Raw genomic sequence first — 18,155 nt, 5'->3', positions numbered from 1 at the left:
TTTTCTTTTATTTTTTAACCATTGATACTCTTTTTTGTTTTATGGTTCTTTGGCTTCTTTGAAAGACACAAAGGGGGAGTAGTACTATTTCCAAAAACCTGGTTGTTTGTTGTTTTGTTTAAACTCTGGACCTTCTTATTTTGAGGGGGAGTTAAGTCTAGTTTATTTACATGTTTGTTATAAGTTCATGCATGTTTGCAGGGGGAGTTCTTTCTCTTTACTTATCACTAACATTTGTGTTGCAGGTTTTTGAATTAATTTTGTCTATCAAATTGCCAAAGGGGGAGATTGTAAAATCCTTTATTGGCATTTTTGATAATAATGACAAAATTAATTAAAAGGATATTTTCGAAATTAGTAGTTTCCTCTTTTGTAATATTTTGTGGTGAATTTCGAAAATGGGTAGTTTCTTGTTTTGTTGAAATATGTCTTTCTATATTCAGATTTTTTATTTATGTGTTAATAAAATAAATATATATATTTTTCTATAAAAGAATATATTTTTCTTGAATTGGAAATTATTAGTATTTATTTTTTATTTATCTGATTTGGTTGCCCAGAAATCGTGTACAGCTTGCAATCATAAATGATATATTGTTTCCTTATTTATTTAAGGAAAATGGGTTGAAAAACTGTCCAGGTTCAATGAATTTGTTTGAATGGATTGCCAGTCTGTTTGAACAGATTCTGACTTTCCTGTTTTGGAAGATTTTCCATTTATTGGCTGTTTGATTTCTGATTTGTTTTCCACGGCCTAAAGGGATTCTAAAATGTATATAATCATCCTTAGGTCGTTGGTTTTTTATTATCTCTCTTGGTATATTATTTTCCAAATATTTTTCAAGTTTTAGAGAGATTTTTTATTATGTGAAGAACTTGAGTCCAGCAAGTTCTTAGTGGTTTATTACAGTGTACTTCTGTATTGTTTTCTTTGTGTTAATTGTGTAGGTTGAACACACTTGGACATTGGTCATCAAACTTCGGGAGAAGTCTTGTTCGTGAATCACTTTTCGGGAGGAAAAGTGCAAGTGTTATGATTTGAAGGGAGTTCAAGATCTTAGCACTTCAGAAATTTGATTAGGAGTTTAGATTACAACAGTTGCGACAAATTCAAGAGGTAGTCTTTATTTGTATAAGTCAATTTGGTTTTGTAATCATTTAGATATTCTTCTAATAAATTTCATTATCTGGGCGTGGCCTCGTGGACTAGTAGCAATCTGCAAAGATTGCTGATACCACGTAAAAATTCGTGTGTTCTTTACTTTATGTTCGTTTTTATCTTCTGGTCACAAACCGTTTAAACATATCTGGTTTCTGTTCAAACAGTCTTGGTATCTGTTTAAACAGTTCTGTAACAGTTCAACAATTAATTATTTAATTTAAATAATTAAGTTGGTAATCATAAAAAACGGAATTTCAATATTGTTTTTAAGTTAATTTTCTTTTGTTATTTTTATATCAGACAACCTTTTGTTATGGACTAGTTCCTTGTTCAACCTCCTTTAGGAATGGTCTTTTTTTTTTTTTTTTTTAAATTATGCCTTCTTCTACCATTACTACAGACAATGCAGGTGTCACATGTTAGTAAAACTTATACATGATCTTTATTTATTTTCATGTATATCTAATATTAAACAAATTAATATGAGATAGCCTAAAACATGTTTCTAAAATTGAATTCAAAGAGAAACAAATAATAGAATACTTACAGTATACGCAGCGGAATGAAATAGTCATTCCTTCAGTTTCTCTAACTCTCGTATCCTCTCTGTCGTAGAGTATTATCAAGAAACTGAACCGATCTTCTATTTTCTTCACAATCTTCCAATGTATCCTTAGAACCACTTAGACTAGTGTGGGAAATTCTCAACACATGAGATAGATATAGAGAGAAGAAGAGAAAATAACAAAGAGGCTTAGAAAATGACTTGTGTTTAGAGAGAATCTAAAACTATCAGAAAACCAGTGATTAAACTTATCTGTCGTCTCAGAAATCTTAACCTCTAACTTCTCTCTAAGCACTCCTTTTATAGACTCAATTAGGCCATTTAATTTAATTTAATTAAAAAAATCAATAAAATAATAGCCATTTTGAAGCCCTAGGTCAAAATTATCATGGGTTTTAGGCCCGTGAAATTTCCCATTTGATTATAAGCCCATTGGACTTAATGCATGTATTATTTTCTATTGATTTAATTAATTAAATAATCATTTAAATCATTTATCAAATTAATTATTTATAATTTGAACATTGATTTAAACTTATTTATTAATTTAGATACAAATTTATCTTAATTAATAAATATGCCCTAATTTCTCTTTTCTTCTCAAAATTACATAACTCTGTGAAACTATCCAAAATTGACATGGTCAACTTTGATAATTCTAATTGATAATTAAATCAATTAATTGAGACTATCTAGATGATTTTATCCAAGGTACAAAGGGGACCATGGGCCCATGAAATCAAGCCCCAATAAGTTATCATAAATCTAACAAATAAATTTACTAACTTATTAATTCCTCGTGACTCCACTATAGACTCGGAATTGCACTCTTGAATTCATAGAACGCTCTATAACAAATATAGATACGCTATTAATTATCCATTGTTACAACCATAATTGTCACTTAATCCTCTATAGATGGTCTACAATGAGATGTGACTAAAATACTGTTTTACCTCTCATTGTATTTTATCCTTAAAACACTTATTTCCTTGTAAATGATATTTCAGTAAACTAATTTAATTACTGAAATGAGATCTCTATCATTTAACACCTTGAACCAAACTAAAAGGAAACCATCGTTTCACTTCTTCATCAGAAGCTATAGATGTTCATATCTATGATTAATATTCCCACTCAATTATACTACCGAGTTCCCAAGATGTAAGTATGGGCTAGTCCGTAGGGTAAGCTGGTAACGAACAAGTCAAAGAACTCAAATAATACAATCAGTTAGAATACTAACCACTCAGAATTGAGATTGAATTGACCTATGGTCAACTATATGATATGACTAGAATAGATAATAAATTTATGTTTACTTATCTTATCAATTGTCAATATCGGTTATGTCCGATGTAACAAATACATCTGATCTTATCTACTTTGCTAATGTTCTGGAAAGAACATAGCACTGTAATGTGTAAGTAGATCATATCGTAGATTGGCAAGTCAGTGTAAATCATGTGCACTGACTAATCTTAGGACTAACTTATTTTGAACATATAATCATATTTATATTCCACTGTGATTACGTCACTATAAATAAGATTAGCTATATGCTCGGGATTTAATAGAAGTTTATATTAAACAAATAATCATGAAAATAAAATATGTGAGCAAAGTGATTAACCAAGTCAAAAAATGATTACTATTCTTTTATTGATAATAAAATGAGATTACAAAGAATTTGGGTTTTAATTAGGGCATAAAACCCCAACATCACATATATATAGCCTAAACCTTTACCTAGTATATGAAGAACTTTGTTATATCTATAACTAATTAGCTCACAAGAAGCACGTACGTCAACATGTGTGAGCATGTGTACTTGGATTTTCTTTAAGGATTTTAGCATGAATATGTCCTTAGAGATTTGGAAACCAACTTTGGAGAAGGAAACTCCATAGTCTCGGCTTAGAGAATTCAAGAGCAAGGGGTATGTAACACTTTGGTTTTCTTAAAGGGTTCGACCATGATGGTCTCTCAAAGAATCGTTGTTCTTGATTATGGAAACTAGAAAACAAAGAGAATGGGAGAAAACATAGATTCGGCCAGTTAGTTCACTAATTCACTGATTCTCTATGTGTGAGGTATGATTTTTTTTTTTTTGCTATTTCAATTTGAATATAATCAATAAACATATATTTTTTGTATTATATGTTTGTGTGTGTTAGTAATTTTTTGTATTATAATCAATAAACATATCTCTATGTGTGTGTTAGTAATTTTGTATTATATATGATATTATGCTAGTATATTTATTCTATTTATATTGAATATTTTTTTGTCTTCTTTTTAGTCAATATTATATGCATTGATTTTAATTTGTTGGTTGTTTCATTGCATTGACTATTAGTTTCAAAGTTTATGTTTTGGAAGTGAGAGATAGATTATTTTCGTGGATTAGTAAGATAATGTTATTTGGATTTATTTGATATGCTCTGTTTGTATTGATTTATCTGTAAAAAAAAATTAGTCTGACTTGTTGACTGTGTTTTTAGCCAACGACGTGAGAATGTCAAATACGAAAAACCTTCAAGAGAAATAAAAACGACACAGACGGTACAATAAAGAAAATAAAGAACACACGAGATTTTATAGTGGTTCAGCCCCGATTGTCGGTAATAGCCTAATCCACTTAGAGTTGTGATTTATCGACCTATACTCAAGATCAGATGGACTGAGCCAACTGAGTTTCTTCAGTACAGATTGTGAAAATACAAGAATTCTCTCTTATTTCAGCACTTTCTCTCTCTAGAATACTCAGACCCAATTTTCTCTCTCTAGAAAGAAGAAGCAGAGGAAGCCATTCTCTCATCCCATAAGCCCTCTATATATAGGCTTAGGGTCATATAACTGATATCCCTTAGAACCGGGATATTTTATTATTCATCTTATATTTATATTACAAGAAACATTCAAAATGTAACAAACCCCATATTTGTGGGAAGAATGAGAGATTCCCGGGTGCCTAGACCAATTCTTGACGTAGTCTCACATGCATGTTGGTTACTCCTTCAAGCTTTCCTTGGTTCAAAGTGATGTAAGCTTGGCTCTCCTCGGACCAAGGTGGTCCGAGCCAACTCCCTTGGCACCTCACCTCGGGCAACTTTGAGGCAACCTCCTCCATGACATGTCCGATCGGACATGATGGCCTTCTCCTCGGACCAAGGTGGTCCGAGCCAACCTCATTGGAATCTCACCTTAGACAAGTGCGAGGCACTCTCCTTTAGTATCTCCCAACTATGTCCGATCGGACATTGTGTAGGCTCTCCTTGTCAAAATCTAAGTCTCCATTCTTGACTTGCATGGGACTTCTCCTCCTTAGCTACTTACCTTGGACACTTTCGAGCCAACACTTAGGAAACCTTGGGAGGCTTACCTTGGACACACCCTTGGGGTCTCCTAGGACCACATCCTCCTTGGGGTCTCCTAGGACCACTTTCTCCTTGGGGTCTCCTAAGACCACTTTCTTGAGTTCTCCTCGGACCTCATCCTTGGGTTCTCCCAGGATCACTCTCTTGGGGTCTCCTAGGACCACATCCTCCTTGGGGTCTCCTAGGACCAAGGTGCACTTGGCTTGGTTATGACATCTTTCAAGCACTCCAAATTCTTCGTCAGTCTACCGGGTCACTTTATCACAACTCTGAGGAGTCAATGTATTTATTGACTATTAACGTGTCTTTTACTGACCATGCACTGCCACTTGTCACATTTATTGCCACGTCCTTGATCTCCAATTTTTGGGTATAACATGACTGCTTAAGACAGTCTTTTTTTAAGAATATATTACTAAGCTTTGCTCAAATAATGCATAAAACTATTTGATGGAATGATTCTATTGATTCTCAACCTTGTATCCTTTCTTAATTTGGCATATTCTTTAAGAGATAAGGATTGTAAGTGTTAGAGTAGACCCATGCATTATGATGTCTATAAATATATATATATATATAAATGATTTTATGAGAAGAAGACTGATGAGTATGTTTTGTTTTGTTTTATTCAGGTTACTGGAAAACTTATAGCCTTGAATGGTAATAGTTTGGAAGCATGCTTACGAGATATACGTGCTTATCTAGATCTTGTTATTGATGGTAAGCTTCCTTTAAATCATGAGATACTTTAATATTTGCAAGGACTCTTTTCTAGTTTTTCTTTAACTCCCCCATGACATGTCCTATTTTACATATTCTTTATTTGGAAGCATTGCTTCTTCTTCATTTATCATGATTTTTTTTTTAGCGTAAGAGGTTTATTAAGTAGAAAGTAAATATGTGCAAATTTCAGGACGTGTCATTTTGATCGCCAAAAAGTAACACGCAAGTATATGCGGTCTAATCAAGTAATATATGATAAGTAAAGTGTCGATATTACCGACAATTAACCTCTAATTCTAATTGATTTAAATAATAATTTCAGATTGATAAATAAAATAATTATTAGTAAAAATTAAGAAAACTACTAAGCACTTAAAGAAATGCAGAGATGAAATTTGATTTAATTCAATAGATGTAAAAGTTAGGGCTTTAGTTTCATCAACCCTCCACTTATGATTTCTAACCAATTCTCAATATTTCTTAATTCTATTGTGGTAGCATATTACAATTATAAATTATAGTCTTGTTAGGATCTATAATTCTCTACAATATACTATTTCCTACATCTCTGTGGTAAATCAATATATTGCAGGCTTTAAACACATAATCCCTAAACTACACAATTCATAAAAGTACTTTCGTCTAATATAAAATTGTGATCATTTACCTATAGCATAATTATCCTTCTCTTTTCAGAGTATAGGTTAAAATCATATAAACATGTAAATAATGATCAAACATTCAAAAGCATTAAGCATACGATAAATAATCCACAGCAGAAGAAATAAATTCAGGAAAATTTCATTAAGAGATCAAAAGTTTCAAGAAGAATCCACTAAAACCCTAATAACAAGATTAGTTCAGAGCAGACACAATGAAATCAATCAAATTAAATATAAACATAAACTCCAGAAAAGAGAATACAAAAGAAAATAAGAAATCAAACTCTAGGTCTTCAATGTTTTCCTCTGCCTCTAATGCCTTCTCTACACCTCTAATAATGAATAGAATCCCCTAATTAACTCATCAAACGTATTTAAAAAGAACCCTAAAATATCTAACAATTATGCCACTTCTGCAGGCCACGTACAGCCACACGCGCCGCGGCCCTAGCATCCAAGCGCCGCGGCGCGCCTCTTTGTTCAAGCGCAGCCCCCTCTCTGACTTCAGCGAGCGCCGCGGCGCTTCCCATATGCACCGCAACCCTTAAAAATCCCAGAATATTAGTCTTCTCTGCTTCTCCCTTGCGCCGCAGCTCTTCTTTCAAGCGCCGCGACCCCTCTAATTTTTTTCCAAAAACTTGTTTCCACACTCCAAAACGAACAATTATCTCCACAAATGAGTCTTCAACTTCCTTTTTGTCAACATTTAGCATAAATTTCCCAATTTAAGCTAATTTTTCAGTCATTTCCCAAACTTCACGTTTTCTTCTCCTATTTCCTACAAACATACCAAAACAAGCATAATACTGCATAACACTCCACCAAAATGACTCAAACTTACCCTAAACACATGTTAAAAACTATGCTAAAAACAGACTCATCACATTCTACTACCAAATTTCAATGTTACCGAATTACTCAATTCATTTGCAGGTATTTTACATAGAAAACTAATATCCTGCATTTGTTATATACTGTGTTTGCCTATCTTATTATAAGTTGAAAGTTGTTTTATTAATAGTCTTATTGTCTTTTGCAGTAAAATCAAATGATATGATGTTGGTTATCTATCATTGGCAGAGCTAATTGAGCTTGTACCACATATATGCCACCCTTCCAATGACTATCCCGACAAAAATGTATTTTAGAATCAAAGAATGTATTTTACCAACTTTGTATACATTTCCTAAATTGTACCGATACTCAAAAATATATTTGTACAATTTTAAGGGTGTTTTAAGTATATTAAATGAAGCGGGTTTGAATTAAAGCAATAAAAAATAATTATAATGTACAGTGTTACATAATAATAATTCAAGCTTATCCAAATATTAGAATAATACAAAAAAAGTGTTATTGTATCTTTTACAATAACACTGGTTTATAAGCATAAAATTATGCTATGCAAACTATTTTCTATAATGCAGAAAATGTGTTATTATAAAGTGTATCATAACACTACTTTATAAGTACAAAAAATTGTTATATAATCTATTTATAAATAGCATAATGAAATACTTATCTAATTATTAAAATAACACAACAAAAGTGTTATCGTAGGCTATACCATAACACATGTCTATAACTATAGAAAAATATTATGCAAAGTGCTCCCACCTACTATAACACCGCTTTCCTTAACACATCAAAAAGTATTATGGTATATATTTGATAATACTTTTTCGGTCTTATTGAAAGCAGTTTTTCTTGTAGTGAGCATTATTATCATGACACAGTTTGGAAACACTTAACAAGTTTTTGGAAATGGAAGGGGAGTGGTAAACTTGGGATAAATGAAGAAAAGAATGAGAAGCAGGTAAACGAGCTTGGCCAACATGAGAAATAGTAGTGAGATTACCATTTCCCACAGTGATACGATCGGGTCCTGTATATGGCCGAGCAAACTCCAAAAGATTGAGATCGGGAGTGAAGTGGTGAGTCGCCCCAGAATATAAGTACCAGGAAGGATCAACAACTGTGTTTAGAGTAGCAGGAGCAGAAGAGACCTGTTGAGCAAACATGGCATTAAACGGACGAGGACTAGGGGAAGGGGGCACATAGTGGAAATTAGCTCGATGATAGCAAACATTGGCTGTATGGCCAGGTTTAAGGCAGATTTGACAACGTGGGCGAGGCTTAGAGTAAGCGGAGGAAGAGGAAAGATGTGGTGGAGGGGGAGAAGAACGCCAAGGAGGAAAGGTTTTCGGAGTAGAGGTGTGAGAGTGAGCTGGTCGATAGGGAGAGCAGGTAGGATAGGGAGGAGAAGGCGTGAAAGAAGGAGGAGATTTGGTGGTGTTGGGTGGCTATAGGTTGGCCAAGTTAGCTTGAAGGGAGCTCACGATATCTGCGGCATTTTGCCGATCCAATCGAGCATCATAATTGAGTAAGAGACTGTAGACTTCTTCAATAGTGGGCTTGGGATGTCTTGTTTGAACAGAAGTGACAAAAGGATTTGTCCCAACATGGTTTTTGTTAGTAAGGCATAAATCCAACTCATTACTAAACGATTATACCTGCGCCAAATGTGATATTCAGGATGGATCTGAGTGCCAGTAGCATCAGAAAATTTGGGAGGGCACAACTGAGTGCCATCAAGAAATTCCTCCAACCCATTCGTGATGACTATGTTCAGCATCTGGGTTCACCACACCAAGTAGTTATGCTCGTCAAGCTTTACGGACAATGGTTGATTAACCGAGGGCAGAGAGGGAAAATGGTTGTTGAGCGGTCCCGGAGTAAGGGGTGCCAACAACGAAGGAGATAAAGGCGGAGGTTGCACCGCCATCGTCGAAGTAGTCGGGTGATCATCAGAGACGGGATCTGCACCTTCACTGATATCAGAAGCTATTCGAAGCTGTTAGTAAAGCTTTGATACCATAATAGATAAAATATAATATACTATACATTTGGAGAAAAATGACTATTCTAGAACAGTAACAGTACACGTGTCCTACATATGTAAAATACCAAATACAATGCAACCAAATATTATATACTAACAATTTGATAGAGAGAAAGTTTTTACCCTAATATTTGTGACTTAAGGGGTAGCTGATTTTATTTAGTCAACCTTCTGAAAATCCTTCTATGTTCTTTACTTTCCTTATGATTTTCGATTATTGAATTGTTTGCCCATTCATATTATTCTTACACAACTAAAGTAACTTTTCAGATATATTCAATGACTATAAGGCCCTCCATCCACCATGATTCATGCCTCTTGTTTAGCGTGCTATGGCTGAGACTAGTTTCTGGTTTGCTGTCTTAGTGTGTGATACTTCTTCTATTGTCATTGTGGTCTGTTTTGTCTGCTTTGGTAGTTTTAAATTTATGTTTCTGTGTTTTGAGTCTCTGTTTAGAGTTAGTGTTGGTCCTGGACTCTCATCCAGTTAGGGGTGCATGCCATGCCCAATCTGGAGAGATTTATCTTGAATAACAACGTTTACTGTTAATTTATTTCAATGAATTTGGCCCCTGCGTTTGAAGGGGCTAATTCCAGAAATAAAGGGCATGGCAATTAATTATAACATAAATTTAACAATTTAATACTTTATAATATGAACGTATACAAGTTTGACCTACACTTTTCTATTCAGCAATTCCAACATTAATTTTTTTTATATATATAAATAAAAAAAATTTATATTACAACCATCCAAAGCAAATCATTTGTTATGCATATATATCCCTTTTACTCTTTTTGTTGAGATATTGTTTAAAAATTTATTTCCATAAAACGAAATAAAATTGTAAAACGTCTGTTAGGTCATTTAGATAAACATATATATGCATATATCGATGAAATTCACCCCAAAAACAGAAGACTTTTATTAATTTTAAAATGAGATTAGTAGAAGACAATATATATATATATATTGTTGCTATTATTTTTCTCTTAATTAATTATTTGGTTGGAAAAAAATAAGACTAAATAAGGAAATGCAAACGTAGATATGTAAGAATCTTTGACAAAAGAAAAGCTACGTATACAAACCGTGTTTAATTTGTTCCACTCTCTGTTGGACTTTTGTTTTTATTACTATTATACTTGACATAATTAACAAATTGTACAAGTTAACCTTATCTTCATCATAACAACAACAACAACAATAGTATATATATTTTGTCATAGTTTTCTTCCTTAAAAGCTACTCTATTTTTTTCCAAAGAAGACCAATCAAAAACATAAAATAAACCAAGAGAAAATATTGTAGAAATTTCAAAATATATGATACCCCTAATAATTTAATCAGTTATCGTAAATATATATCTCTTTTAATTTTTCTGTTAACTTAACTATATATATCATACGTACCATTATATACTATTTTAACAAGCACACGTAAATATGACGATAATAAAATGATATGTAGATTAGTCCAAAAAATAATTATAACAAATCAAACTAGCTGGTTTCCCAATTATGACGAATGTTCTAATTTGCATATTTTCTTTATAAATAATTAAACAAATATAATGCTCAAATCTTATACGTACCTACCTATATATGACTGATGATCATATTCATATATTTTACCCACAGTATAATATCAAAAGGTTTGACCAGCCATCTTATTGTATTTCAATACACAACAACAAAAATCACCATTACCGGCGGAGGATCCCGCCGGTAATACATGGTCTATCCGCCGGTATTTGTTATTACCGGCGGGAATCCGCCGGTAAAGTCCCGCCATTAATAAACGGTCGGTATTATCACCATTATCGACCGTTTGACACCACCCGCCGGTATTGCACTATTACCGGCGGATTAATAGAGGCGGGCGTCCGCCGGTGTTGTGCAACGCTGACACCGTTTTGACCGGATTATTACCGGCGGGTTCCGTAACTTTGGTTATTTTTTCTTATAATTTTCCAATAAGAAATAAAAACTTGCTACTTATTACAGCACTAACATGTGTGATATATATATATATATATTGATTGAAAGTAAGTTTGTGACATTGATTAATTTTCATTTTTTAGTTGAAGATCACGTGTATATATATAATCAATTAAAGTAATAATTGCTACAAAGAAAAAAATAATAAAAATTTCATTGCATGTATTTTGTCGGGTGAAAATAAATAATTGATTCAAATTAAGTGTCACAGCAACATTTTCTCTTTGACTACGCGGCAAATTTTAATGTGTGAGAGAGATTCTTCGGGTTACATAAATACATGTTGATGAAAACTTGAATAAAGGTATAATTTCAAGCATTGAATTGGTAAAACTATCATATACTTAAACTTTATTTATAAAATAAAAAGGTTGATTAGGCAAAATAACTTATTTTATGAAGTTATTTTGAATTCTTGATTAATTTTGATAATTTTTTTGTAAAATAATTTTTTATATTCTAGACAACTAGTTGAAATATTTCAGACAATTGATTAAAAAAATTAAGACTCCTAATTAAAATTTTAGATATATATTATTTTGCAAAAAAATATCAAAACTAGATCAGAGTACAAAAAAATTAAAAAAAAATTATTTTCACCCATTATTTTTTAAAAAATGAATAATTAATATTATGGGGTGATAATTCATCATATATGTATAAAAATGAGTATTTAATAAATAAATAATTGATGGGTTGAATTTTGAGTTATTTTTTAGCATATATATAGAATTTTAGGAAGGAATATATGTATATATGATTATGTAATTCTTTGAACAATTCAAATATATATAGTACTGTAGTAGTAGTTTTGCAGAGCAACTGAGACAATTCAACTAGCAAGTATATCAAATTAATGAAAAAACAAAACACGAACAATAATATTCGTTTGATCAATCCAACAAAATACATAACAATTTGAAAACAATAGAAGTTTAAAATATATTATATGTATTTTTAATTTATGTTTTAGTTTTAATAATTATTAGAAAATGTTTATATATATAAAAACGTGCCTCAATATTCCCATAAATACACTTCACACATTTAACTTATACATATTAATGTTCTTGAAAATAAAGTCATAATTATAGCAGGGAAATAGATAATATATTGCGTAATAAATACAAATTTCCCAGCTTTACACGTGTACGTAATATATTTTTAAAATATTTTTTTTCTAGACAATAAAATACAAATTTGTATGTAGATAATGAATATTATAAATTGAAATTATGATCGTTATCAGCACATGTGGATATTAATATGGACAGCCGTCTGAACATCCTGTTCAACAACAAACTCTTCGCTTTGAAATTACTGCAAATAACAAAACACAGCATTTTGACTTTTCTTTTTCACTGTCATATTATTCCTTTCAAATAACACACTTAAATTATAATGTAATTAATTAATTGTATTAGGTGGTAACGAAGTTTCTATAATAGTAGCATTTATGGTCCAAATTAATGACGATAAGCCAAAAAAAAACACATAAAACCATGAAAAAAATTCAAAACCAAATCTAAGTAGAGAGTCTTGGGCGGCCATTGTCAAAACCAGTGAGAGCCTTTGCTATTAGCAATATCGTCACGCAATCGCATTCGTTGCTTTCTCTTCTCTCTATAAATATACAACATAATCATTCTGTTGGTATATATATATATCTTCCAATTATTATATACTTTCATTCAGAAAATTATTCCACTTATAATATAATATTACCACAAGTATTCCTTTGTTCAGTTAATTATTATATTATTGGTTTAATTAGCATTATTAATATGGCAAAATTTGCCATTTGGTTTTTTGCATTATCATTAGTTCTTCTAGCTTCGGTGTCAGTAAGCTTTGCTGCCGTAGTGGAGCATTCTTTCAATGTAATTTGCTTAACTCAATCTCACATGCATATGCATATATGCAATGGTGTTCTATATTTTGAAGTTATTATTATTCTTATATATTTATAAATGAATTATTGATATATATATATATATATAGGTGGAAGATGTGAGTGTGAGGAAGCTATGCCGTGACCAAGTAATAACAGCAGTAAATGGAAGCTTACCAGGCCCAACCATAAAAGTTAACGAGGGTGACACTCTTGTCGTCCATGTCTCTAACAAATCTCCATACGACGTTTCTATTCACTGGTATGTATACATATAATCTTTATATATATGTACTTGTCATGCGAAGAATATGTATATAAATACATGTCTAATATTAGTTTATATTTAGATTTATGTGTATTAACCTAGCTATAGCTATATCTTAACATGAAGAAAATAGTAGGGAAAAAAAATATAGTTTCTTAAAATTTTGTATGAGACTTTTTTTAATATAAATATAATTGTTCTAAATTTAATACAAAAAATCTCAATTTTTTGTTTGAATATCCAAACAAAAAGAAAATAAGATATCCTTAAAAATTCATTCTTTTTCTCTTCTTAAAATCCAAGTTGGGTAGGTTTGAGCTAGTTTCAAATACATGCAGTACTATTTGACTAATATTTTATCAAAACAAGTGTTTTTCATTTCAGAATTATTTGGTCATTGCCGTAAAATTCTTTGCATTGATAAACTTTGCAATTTTCAAATAATTAACAGTAACTATTCATTATATATAAGATAAAGAAAATAGTTATTTTTCTAGATAGTACATACAGAGGGCTTTGTTGAATTTATTTAAGAAAAAATGTTAATCACAATATGAATGTCACATATAAATGTTGAAATTTTAATTACGTATGTACGTTTATAAACGCAGTCAATATTGCTTACATATTTCTTTTTCTTTGAGTTGAAATTATTTCCAGCCAGTCATGATGAATTGGTTATTGTTCAACACTTTTATTACTTTATAGATAGTAATTAATAATAATAATATAATGAGTGATTAAAAATTGATTATATTTATATTGTGTGATTAGGCATGGAATAGTGCAACTTCTGAGTGCATGGGCAGATGGACCAGCATATGCAACCCAATGTCCCATCCGCCCTGGACAGAGCTATACATACAGATTCAACGTCACCGGTCAAGAGGGAACCCTTTGGTGGCACGCCCACGTTGGGTGGCTGCGAGCCACCGTCTACGGCGCCCTCATCATCCACCCCAAATCCGGCCGATCCTACCCTTTCCCTAAACCCCACAAGGAAGTACCTATCTTACTAGGTATATATATATATATATATACAATAATATATAATTGACGTGGTATAATTAATAACGAAAAAACTTTATCTTTAATAGTGATATAAATTAAGAAGATTTGAATTAAACATATATACATGTTATGCAGGGGAGTGGTGGAATGCTAATGTGATCGATGTTGAGAACGAAGGCCTTGCCGTTGGTGCAGCTCCTAATATCTCTGATGCTTACACTATCAATGGAAAACCAGGCAATCTATACAACTGCTCTTCAAACGGTACGTCTATATATATAATGTTGAACTTTATATAACAAGTTAATACTAAGATGGGTAAATAAATATGGGATAGCATGTGATTTATGGAAATACAAACTTAGTATCTTATATTTTTATAATAATGTCAGTTTAGTATTTTGTAATTTAAAATTACACCTATTTAGTATTTTGAATTCAAATTTAATTGATTAAATTTTATAAATATGAATAAATTATCCTCAATTAAAATATTTAATTAATTAAATTTGAATTTAAAACATATATAATTAATAACAGTTTGTTTTTATTGCTAAAATTTTATTGATTAAATTTTATAATTAAAAAATAAGTACGATTTCAACCAAATAAAAATGATTGGAAACATAAGATAACAATTATGTATTTGGATAAAAGTCAAGCTAACAAACGAATATTTACCTATAATGAATTATATTATATATTCATACCACCCTTAATTGATTTTCTTTGTGATCAGATATGTTCAAGGTCAAGGTAGAGCAAGGTAGGACTTACTTGCTAAGGATAATCAATGCTGCACTCAATAACCAACTCTTCTTCAAGATAGCCAATCACAACATGACAGTCGTAGCAATTGATGCGGCCTACACTAATCAATACGACACCGATTATATTGTCGTTGCTCCCGGTCAAACGACAGACGTTCTTTTCAAAGCTGACCAGTCAGTTGGGTCGTATTACATGGCAGCCCATCCATACATCACAACTCCTCCAACGATTGAATTTGACAACACAACTACGAGGGGTGTCATCGAATACAAGGGCTCCACATCAGACTCGGCTCCAGTGATGCCGACCTTACCAGATTTCTTCGACACAACCAGGGCCCACCGATTCTACACCAACCTGACTGGACTCGTTGATGGGCCCCAGTGGGTCCCGGTGCCACTCCACGTGGATGAGAACATGTTTGTGACATTCGGTCTCAACGTGGAGCGATGTCCAGAGAACGCCACGTGTGAAGGCCCCTTAGAAGGGAGATTCTCTGCGAGCATGAACAACGAGTCATTTGTGCTCCCTAATAAGACTTCTATGCTTGAGGCTTTTTTCACAAACCAACGGAAAGGCGTGTACACTACAGATTTCCCTGACGTGCCTCCATTGGAGTTTAATTACACGAGTCCGTTGATTAGTTTTAACCAATCGTTGATTTACGCGCCAAAATCGACCAAGGTGAAGAAATTGAAATTCAATTCGACGGTGGAGATGGTGTTGCAGAATACGGCGTTTTTAACGGTGGAGAATCATCCAATTCACATACATGGTTTCAACTTCCACGTGTTGGCTCAAGGATTCGGCAACTATGACGCCGTTAATGACCGTCAAAAATTCAATCTTGTGAATCCACAAATTCGTAATACCATTGCTGTCCCTGTTGGAGGTTGGGCTGTGATTCGCTTCCAAGCTAATAATCCAGGTAATTTATACAAATTTATTTATTAATAAAATTAAATTATAATAATTTGAGTGCTAAGTATTTTATTTCTCTTTTTTTTTTTATCAGAACATAATATATGAATTATATTCGTAATTTGAGTGTTGAAAGTTTTTGGTGCTATTAATCTTAAAGTATACTTGTTAATTTCTAATAATATACTAACCAAAGGTAATTTTTTTAATTACAAAAATATATTCCCCATGCGTTACTGTTCGGTTGAAAATTTTGAAGTTTTAAGATCTATTTTCTCCCCTAATTAGTACAGGGGATTTTTAATTTTTGTTTCCTAACAAAATGAATTAACTATTATAAAATTTAAAAAATTCAGACTTTATTTGTAAACTTTAAACTGTAACCTATGGCATTGTGATTTTGTTAATTTGTACAAACTATATATTTAATTTATGTGTTTTGTTTTGAGTATAAAATAAAATTTATAAATAATTTTTTAATGTTGGTACAGGTGTATGGCTAGTACACTGCCACTTGGACGTGCATCTGCCAGTTGGCATGGCCATGGCGTTTGAGGTTGAGAATGGGCCCACTCCATCATCTACACTGCCTCCTCCACCGTCCGATCTACCCAAATGTTAAACTTGAAAAAATTCTACACTAAATTATTGCCCATTTTTATTAATTTATTTCAAATACTCTTATTAATGTTTACTACAAATATAAAAACGTTTCAAATCGTTTGTAATTGTCCATTTTCTCACTATTCTTTTTTTTTCTTTCTTGAATAATGTATACTTCTGTTGTATATTTTACTTACGTGTGTTGTTTGAATAAAATCACAATTTAATTTTTTATCACCTTCTTTTATTATTATTATTATTATTATTATTATTATTATTATTATTATTATTATTATTATAATAATAATGCATGTAAACAAAAGCAATTAGAAAGTAACATTGACAAAAATGTCGTTTTTTTTTAACTAAGATAATATATTGTTGCATGTAAAGATGAATGGTTGAGTGTCCTTTTTTTTAAAAAAAAAAAAACACTCGAGATGAAATTTTAAAAAAATTGAGTGACCAGAAAAGAGACATTTTACAAATAAAAATATTTGAGAACTTAATTTAACAATAAGTGTTTCTTTTGAAAGTCATGTGCAAATGCTCTTTAATTGAAGTTAAACATCTTTTTATTTTAGAGGAAATTACATTTCATATGGGATTTTTAATAGAGTGTACAAAAATATAGTTTTTAAAAAATAAAAAAAAAGTTACATTATAACTTTTTTTTTTAAGATTTTTCACTTTTATGAGTTTATTTTCCCATATTTTTTTATAAAAGTTGGTTTATGTCATAGTTTTACTCTTAATCAAGTTTTATTAATTTGGAAGGGTATGTTTGTAATTTGATTATTTTTTTAGCTTATTTATTTTTTTATATAACTAATTTTATATTAAATTTTTCCTTGGTTATTTTGCAAAAAAATCTTTTTTTGTGATATGAATTGTGTTTATTATGTTTTTATTTATAATAAACATTTTTTCCTTATTTTTATGTTGTACGTTATTTTATTCAAATTATAGGTGAAGTAACAAGTTACTTGATTGATCTTTGACAATTATGTAAAAAAAAAATCTAGAGCTAGGTTAAATAACATATACTAGGAGGAGTAACCAGTTACCATAATAGGGGTGACGGGTTACTCATATTAAATATAAAAATAAACATCAAATCTGAATGAAAAAGATTAAGAACACTTCATTAAAAACTGAATAAGTAACTATGATTTTAGTAACATAGGTAACTAGTTACCATAAAGAACCCAGAAATATACAATCACATCATAATGCGAAGGTAACCAGTTACCCCCAGAAATATATAAACAAAGAACGTGAATGTAACCAGTTAC

The 18,155-nt window shown here is 31.4% G+C and overlaps 1 protein-coding gene across 1 annotated transcript; it reads left to right on the top strand.

Moving 5' to 3' along the window:
* Positions 1-13,062: 13,062 nt before the first annotated feature.
* LOC133801227 (laccase-7-like) lies at positions 13,063-17,094 on the top strand. Its single transcript, XM_062239399.1, has 6 exons — positions 13,063-13,275; positions 13,397-13,548; positions 14,329-14,573; positions 14,701-14,829; positions 15,305-16,264; positions 16,749-17,094. Exons 1-6 carry the CDS (start codon positions 13,180-13,182, stop codon positions 16,877-16,879), a joined length of 1,713 nt encoding a protein of 570 aa, XP_062095383.1. The 5' UTR covers positions 13,063-13,179; the 3' UTR covers positions 16,880-17,094.
* Positions 17,095-18,155: the final 1,061 nt, after the last annotated feature.

Source organism: Humulus lupulus, chromosome 9 (assembly GCF_963169125.1).
Source record: "Humulus lupulus chromosome 9, drHumLupu1.1, whole genome shotgun sequence".
Lineage (NCBI taxonomy): Eukaryota > Viridiplantae > Streptophyta > Magnoliopsida > Rosales > Cannabaceae > Humulus > Humulus lupulus.
Note: the sequence above shows the minus strand (reverse complement) of the source record. Positions and strands in the feature narration are given on the sequence as shown.